This window comes from Colletotrichum aenigma (assembly GCF_013390185.1).
Source record: "Colletotrichum aenigma strain Cg56 chromosome Unknown KSG_Cg56_contig08, whole genome shotgun sequence".
Lineage (NCBI taxonomy): Eukaryota > Fungi > Ascomycota > Sordariomycetes > Glomerellales > Glomerellaceae > Colletotrichum > Colletotrichum aenigma.
Genome location: NW_023500914.1, coordinates 2459313 through 2467432, shown reverse-complemented (window position 1 = coordinate 2467432; position 8120 = coordinate 2459313). Strand labels below are relative to the sequence as shown.

Sequence of the window (8120 nt, the reverse complement as noted above, 5' to 3'; positions counted from 1 at the left end):
AGACCAGATCAGCTAAGTTCTCCAGGTGGAGCACTGGAGCTGTCTTGCTGCTGGAGACACAGCAACAGAGACGACATCGGTGTTGAATCTGGGGCACAACCGATTTCAAGCGGGGAAGAGGCCGAAGCTGAAACAAGAGACCGTCGACTCTTTCGGTGATGGGAACATTTGCCCGGGCTTCGGAACGGTGACGGCGATGGGTGACCCAGCTCAACTTGGACGCTTGGCTGCCTTGTATTACCAACCACCACCCTCGTCCTAATCACTTGCGGCCACACCAACCCAGCATGTCGGGTAGCAGAAGCAGGGGCATCGGAGTTGACGCGGAAAAGAGACGCTGGCCATCAGATTGAACGGCAAAAAGGGCATGAGCACCTGCCGAGACGGGAGGTTTTCACGTCATCACAAGAGACCGACACCAGGTTGTGATGCAAGTGTGACCCCCGTTTCGTGGGGTGGCTTGGGAAAGGTGGATGGGGGGCAGCGACAACCTTCTGGAGTTGTCAATATGAAGTCTGATTACCAACTACATCCCACCGTTTTGTTTGGGCTACAAAGCAACATAATCAAACCGGACGACCTGTTGTGCAATTGGCCGCCGAGCGAAAAATTGGAGGGCTGCGGCTAACAGTTCCAAGGCTTGCAAGAGCATTGACCGACACCCGTCTTGTACGACAGTGAGACGGACGAGGAGCCTGAAGGTCTAGTGCTCAAACTAGAAGCGTGTCCCCCACGTTCAGCCGGCGAAGCGACGAGGGTGGTAAAATTTCTAGCTATCCCCATGACCACGGAGTTCAACCTTGCAGGGCAACAGGGTCAAAAAAGAGCCTTGAATTCTGACGAACCCCCGCGCATCGGCCCTGTCGGTGTAGAGTCCGCGGTGGAGCCTGCTTGAGGGGTAAAAGGACTGCGGTGGACGCCGAAGACGCAGGCCGTTAACCTCCGGTGCTTCTAGAGAGCAGTCAGTGCCGCATGCCGGCTGGGAGCTGACGGCCCTTTCATTCTCTGGTGGGTGTCACTGCATGTTCCTGCGCACCGCTGCGAAGTCGCACTTCCATGGTGGATCACAGGACGAAGGCAGACACTAGGCCATGCTTGCGAGGCTCTTTCGTGGACATTGATAGAGGAAGCAACTTACTCCCAGCTGTCCCACCATGGATGCAGCCGGGAATCCGCTTCCGATATTTGGGCCGGCACGGAGGTTTACCGAGGCGAAGACAGCCACAGCGCTGTTTGGACAGGATGCCTCTGAGCAGTTGAAAACTGCACTGGCCGTACAGGACTCTCATCCCCTGCAAGTTGAACCGCTCACAGCCTTTGACTTGCTTACCACCTGTGTCAACATTCGTCAGGGATGTCTGCGAGGCTTATGTCATCTTAGCTGTTCGTCTTGGTTGCAAAGTCAACTAGAGAACCAATCGCGACTTTGGGATGACAGCATAAACAATGGCCGGTGAGTGGCTTTCGGAGACCGGTGACCTTTCTATGAATCACGGCAATAGACGAACACGAGGATGTGCTCCCCTGCCTCGTAAGATACGCATCAAATGCACTTGTTGTTGAGCAGACCTGCGGGCGCTCAGCCCTCCCGCAACCTTCCCAAAGGATTTTCGATGCATCACTAGGGGCGTAGTCCCACGTTGCAACCCCTGCTCTACTTGCAACCTCCCATCGATGATCGGTCTGCTTGTTGGGCACAACTTCAGGGGCTTGAATCGGAAGTCGGATGGACCAGGCGGGAAAGCCGCAATTGTTTGTCGATTTCAAGCACTTCAGCATTTCCATGAAATCGAGAAGCCGGCAAACAAGCTTCATCAACCTGGCTTCCAACGCTTACTTGTCTAGCCTCATTTCGGATGAGCTGAGGAACCCCAACAACTAACACGCCTTCTCCTGTGCCAACAGCAGACCCTGCTCTGACATTGCTTAGCCATATTTCAACAAACGGTTCCTGAGAGGACAGACACTCCCCAGTTGGAAATTTGAGCCCTGCAGGAGCTCGTTCTCTACAGGTCCGAAAGAATGTAGCGCTAACAGTTGCCCTCCGCTTCAATGTTCTAGAACGCTGCCTGTTGCAGTCCTGGGGCTGCAGCTTCGGTGCGGTCTGGGCAGGAAAAGAAAGGTTCGGAAGGACAAAGCGAATAATACGGATGACCGCATATTGCCAATGGATCTGGAGGTGGAGGAGGTTGAATTCCGAGCAATACGTCGACGGATATTGGCGAGGATTATTGCATGGTGCAGGATACATATCACCCGCAGTCCTGTGCCTTACAGGCGCTGCTTGCCCTGACTACGGCACATTGTGCCGTGGGAAGATATTCATCCCTTGGGCAGATGGGATTCTCCGTTTGAACCCAATAATGTCACAGGGTATCTAGACATCAAACCCGACTTCCGTCTCCAAAAACAAGTGCTGTTGTCGTCAAAGTTATCGTGTCACGACAGGTTGGGGTCTCCGCGGTTTCGATTGCTGGGGGAGTTTGACAGCGCCGGTCGTACAGCGGGGTTTGGGGCCACAAAGGCGGGGTGTTCCACCCGAACTCAAGCTCGCGGCACCGGGATCACAACTTTGGTGCTGAACGTCTAGAGCGAAACTTGCCAGACTCGCTTCGTCTACGGCTGTCCGATGCTATATCATAGCACGGAAGAAGACTTGCACACAAAATGTACGCCACGCCAGAGCCAAACGGGGGTGTGACGAGAGCTGACGAGGCAACCCTCAAAGCTCATGGCTGGCACCTGCGTGTGGAGATCCTTCTGGCGGGAGAAGCCTCTCCTTCGGTTCTCGAACATCTCAGCACCCACCATCGCTCCCTCCAGAACGCGCGTTTGACCAACGGTTCGCCGAGAATTCGACCCAGTGCGGCTTCGCCAGGCACCGATGTACCTCGCCTGAGATGCCGCTGAAATCACCGTCACAACTCAACTTTGGCGTTACACGAGCCGGACCTTCTGCCTTTGCCTCGTCGAACACTGAGTGCCTCGTTTCTCAGCCTCTTGAATCCCCAGCTACGAAGCGTACCGTTCGATTGCGAGCATGGTGCGTTGTACGTAATGGTAAGACTGACAACGCCCGCCCCCCAAAAGTCCCCCGCGTCCCCAAGACTCGAATTCGCGGGGAAGCCGTGTCAGTTTTCGTACTGCCGAGTAAGACTGCGTCATGTAGAGCATGCAGCGAGGCACGAGACCCTTTGCGCTTTTGACCTTGTTCCTCCGACTCATGTTGCGAAGTATCTCTCTATCCGTAGATCCGAATCGAGGGGGCTTTGCTGGGGCAATGTGACGGCGGCGCGCTGCGGTAAGGCTGGATCTGTCCGACTTGCCTTCGTGTACAGCGGCCTAAGTAGACCACGGTGAGCGGTGAAGAGGGGCCTCGTTGGTAACAGTGACGGACCGGGCACCTTCTACGAAAGTTCAGAGTACAGAAGTGCTCAGATGGGATGGCCTCTTTGCCACTCTAGCTGGCGATTTGTATTGGCAGCTTCAGGGCGCTGGCATCCCTCAGACCCCCGCTAGTTTGCCGACGCAATCATCTCCCCACCTTCAATAAGCTTGTGGTAAGTAGTAGCAGCAAGGTACTAAGTCAAGTGGCTCTACGTTGCGAGCCTACGAGGTGGACCGACGAGACGGCAGAGTAGTCAAGCATGCAAAGTCACCATAGCAAAACATCACGAGGCATGGAAGGGAACTCAAAAGTAACTTGGGCGGAAGAGTGACCTTCAATGGATTGGTATTGGCCGTAGTACAGCTATCTGCCGGGGACGTCAAAAAGCCGACAACTCTAAAATCAGCCCTAGACTCCGTTTTTTTGATTCATCAATCCCATTTGCCCGACCCAAATAAACCGTTTCGTCCTTTTTTGGAGCAAAGACATCACGAAAAGTGTTGTTGCGGCCAACCAGCGTCGTGTCCTTCAGGACTACAACAGGAGAAGGCGCGCGGCAGGACTCAACTCACATACCCACTTTGCTGGAGACAGAAGAGTGAGGAGGAATTTAGTTGCCAGCCAGGGCCTGGGCGCGGCGGCGGTCGCGCTCCTCGGCGATGGTGAGCTTGACACCCTTGCCCTTGGGCAGGGAGATCCAGGGCTTCTCGGAGCCGATGACGAAGACGTTGGACTCACGGGTGGCGAAGGTGTTGTCGATGGCGTCCTTGATGTGGACGATGTTGAAACCTCCGTCGTGGCGCTCACGGTGGGTGATGACACCGACACGACCCATGTTGCGACCACCGGTGACCATGGCGATGGAGCCGGTGTCGAACTTGATGAAGTCCTGGATCTTGCCAGTCTTGAGGTCAATCTTGACGGTGTCGTTGACCTTGATGAGGGGGTCAGGGTAGCGGATGCTGTGAACAGACATTGGTTAGCCAACAGTTGGGGTAGGATGAGACATTACCAGCCGTAGGATGTAAAATTTTGGTGTGGTGTTCGTTTCGACAAATCGCGGCCAATGTTGTTTCTTTCCTTCTTTTTTGACGTTGGTTCCTGCCTTCCTTGACTAGCAAGTGAAGTCGTCCCTTGTGAAAGGAGAACGCTAAGGATATACACCCAACAAGAGCAGAGAGACGCATGTTTGACACATGGATTGTGACGAATCGACCAAAGCTTGATCCAACGGCTGAATGATGTCTTACGGAACATTGAGAGCAACACTCACGTTCTGGCATCGTGCGTGACCAAGAATGGGATTCCGCCGCGGCCGAGCTGGACGCGCTTGACCTTGCCGAGCTTGTACTCGGCCTCCTCGGCCTGGATGCGGTGGACGGTGAAGCGGCCCTTGGTGTCGTAAATGAGGCGGAAGTTCTCGCCCGTCTTCTCGATGGTGATGACGTCCATGAAGCCGGCGGGGAAGGTGATGTCGGTGCGGACCTTGTGGTCGACCTTGATGAGGCGCTGCATCATGATGGAGCGGGTCTCGCGGTAGTTGAGGGCGTACTTGAGGCGGTTGCGCAGGAAGACGATCAGGGGCAGGCAGTCGCGCAGCTTGTGAGGACCGGCCGAGGGGCGCGGGGCGTAGGTTCCCGACAGCTTGTCGAGAAGCCAGTGGGAGGGCGCGCTAAGGCGCTTCTGGTGCTTCTTGCTGGAGGCATTGTCAGTTTTGGTTCACGGTTGGTGATGTTGTTTTTTCGATTCATCTTGTCGTTTCGAAAATTGCCATCCCTTCGCCGCTGTTGTTTTCGCAAACGACAGGAACGACGAGAAGCATTTCGAATTCGAATCGTCCAGGGTGAATTGAGTGCGAGAGCAACTTACAGTCCCTTGCCCATCTTGTCTGACTGCCGGTTAGTCTATGGGGGTATCTGGTCGGTGGGTGTGAAGTCGAAGTCAAAGATAATCTCAAATTCGCAGCCGGGGCGTGGAGTAGCAGGTCGCTCGATCCAAAAATTCTGTGAGGCTAGGTTTTTCGAACCCTACGCTACGAAAGTGGGGGCCTTAGATAATACAGTCAAGCGAGGCGGGTGGTCTGTGCTGTACTTTGACCAGTGCCGCTCGATTTCAACCTGCTTGTGGGGCAGTTGTTACCGTCCCGCCGCCGTCCGTCTACCTAATTATGGAGGGCCGAGCCAATGGCTGCTTCAAAGGGGACGGACCGAATCATGTCGGCGAATATGGTTCCAACGAAGACATCACAGGATACTAGCGTGCGCTCAAGCTGCTGCATTCTGATACATCCATCTAGCGACTGATGCTTTCTAGCACACAGATTCACACACTCTATCCGACAGTCCTGGAAGCCCGAGGCCGTACTAGGCTTCTCGGGTCTCCTCGTTCTTTTGCAGAAACGACTGTAATCCCTCTAACCGTGTCCATTCCATTTTCCCATCCTTGACCGTGAGGTATCTGATTATGCGCCGAATCTCCATATCGCTATAACGGAAAGTCCAGTTTGGTATAAGCACCCGTTCAGAAATGACCGTAGAGGCAGCAGAGCGCCTCGTTCCCCTACTCCACGCAAACAAATAATACGCAGCACTTTTAATATCTAAATCAACGAGGCCCGGCAAACACGGGCCTCTTGGCTCTGAAGAGCATCGGATGAGTTCGCAAGGCATAGGAGCCTTGCCGTATGTTATGTATGGAGAGCTGCTGAAGGGCAGTGAAGCGACGTGGGCGTTCGGCCTCGAGATACGTGTTATCGGTTCCTTCAACAAAAGGGTAGATCAAGGTGACATGGGCTCGGGTGCCATCTCGGCGGCATACTGCCTCATGGGCAAGTTGTCGACCTGAGAGTCGTCCAATAGCAGGCGGGAGATGTCCATTTCACCCGCGCTGCCCATGAAAGCCGCGGTTGTCGTTTCGCCAAAGTCGAAGGCCTGTTGTACCGCCGGCGATTCTCCATTGTCGAGCATCGATAGAGGCCATCTGGGCAGATCCTCCTTCGAATTGGTCCTATTCAAGGCCGCTTCCATTGGAGGCGGTCTGTTGGGCTGAAAGGTGTTGCTGATGCTCATGCTGACCGTGGGCTCCAGCGTATCACCACCCCTGCCGTCTTTGATTTGGAACAGTCCCTTTTCAATCTTTTGGTATACACTTGGGTACTTATTCCGCACTCTATCCCGAAGGTCCGTCGGCTGTCGTCCTGACAGACTGAAGCGAGAATCCCGCTGGATCTTGGTCCATGCGGGTCCGTACTTGTCCAGACCCTCTAGTATTTGTTTATCGTCTTGGTCGGTGAATGGCCGTCGTTCCCGTCGATGAGACTTCTTGAAAGGGCCATGGATTCCCAGCTCAGCCAAGTCCTCGAGCTTCTTGCGGTGCGCCCGGCTTTTCTTCGCCTTGGGGATGCCGTCCGCGTCGAGCAAAGCGGCCTGTGCCTGTGATTGCTCGGCGACAACAGGCTCTTCCTGCGCGATAAGGATGTTCTCAGAGTGCAGGCCAGTCTTGGCCTTTGCCTTGGGCTCAGTTGGAGTCGTAGGCATTGCAGCCGTCGCAATCTTGGTGTCGCTGTTTGTCCGTCGAAGCTCGTTCGGGCAGCACGTGCGGAACCGATCTTTCAAGTCTCCCGCAGTTCGGTCGTTGAAGTTGAAGTCCGGATCCGCGAGTATATCAGTCCACTTGCCTACGCCGTGTCGATTGACGCCTAGAAGCAAGTGGTTTGTCTCTGCCTCGGACCATTTGCGTCTGGGCTTCATAGCCTTCTTCCTCGTCTTACCACTGCCGGCTTTCGAGGCCTTTGTAGGAGTCGGTTCAGGCTCCGGGGGCTTCTCGGTTTCTTTCTCTTCGGTGACGGGCGCGTAATCTCGTAGGGGCTTGAGCTGGTTGCTCTCGGGTTCGTTAAAGTCGTTGGAGGCAATTGGAGGAAACAGAGCAGCGTCTGGTGGAGGTTCATGAAGGCCATTGATGATGGGCGGCATAGCCGGCATGACCTGAGGTTGGATGGGCTTTTGCTTCTTCACCGGTTGAGGCAGCTGAACGAAGTCGTCCTTAGTGGCGATGTTCCGGTGTCTCTTCTTGTTGGATGTGTCATCTTTGCTATTGTCGGGTACTTCGTCGAGGATCTTGCTGAGGGAAAAGGATGAGTCTGTCGTGTCTCGATCTTCACCGACGAGCAGCCTGAGCTGCATATATGCGGTGCTGCTAACAGTCCCCCCTCGATCGGTTGCTCCATCGTCTTCCTTTCTCAAATCTCTCGCGGCGAAGGCATCGTCGGGCCCTCTCGAAGTTGCGAGCGGGGCTCCATGGCTCGTGGCGAGAGGCGCCTTGGGCTTATCTTCACGGTGGGAGGTATCGGGCTCGAGGGGGAACGGTCGCTCGGAGGGACGAGAGTATGCCAGGCGGAGCGGCGGCAGATCAGCGCGAGCAAGCTGAGGAGTAGTCGAATCGTTGAGCAGGTGGATGAGGCGTGGCTCGATGAAGGCCATCGTGGGCGAAAGGAGTCGGAGTGGGCATTTGGTTAAAGATTGATGTAGGAAACAACACTGGCGAAGAGAAGAGGGAAAGGCAGAGCGCGGCGGTGGGGACGGAAAGAGGAGGACCAGCAGTCAGGGTGTGTGATGGCAATGATGGCAGACGGGGCAAGATGGTGAGAATGGTCGCGAGAGCAGACGCGGAGTGGTGGGATGGAATTCGAGGCCTTGCCTTCTCTTTGCCTTGCACGGCTCGACTTTTGACTGGC

At 55.1% G+C, this 8120-nt stretch overlaps 2 protein-coding genes across 2 annotated transcripts; both read right to left on the bottom strand.

Annotated features, from left to right (window-relative positions):
- Window positions 1-3998: 3998 nt before the first annotated feature.
- Window positions 3999-5271, bottom strand: RPS4 (40S ribosomal protein S4; the record flags this gene model as incomplete). Its single annotated transcript, XM_037327410.1, has 3 exons — window positions 3999-4350; window positions 4662-5084; window positions 5258-5271. The coding sequence occupies 3 exons, from the start codon at window positions 5269-5271 to the stop codon at window positions 3999-4001; spliced, it is 789 nt and encodes a 262-aa protein (XP_037173641.1).
- An 894-nt stretch (window positions 5272-6165) lies between these two features.
- Window positions 6166-7866, bottom strand: TAY1 (telomere-associated protein 1; the record flags this gene model as incomplete). The annotated part of the gene is made up of 1 exon (XM_037327409.1): window positions 6166-7866. One exon carries the CDS (start codon window positions 7864-7866, stop codon window positions 6166-6168), a length of 1701 nt encoding a protein of 566 aa, XP_037174428.1.
- Window positions 7867-8120: the final 254 nt, after the last annotated feature.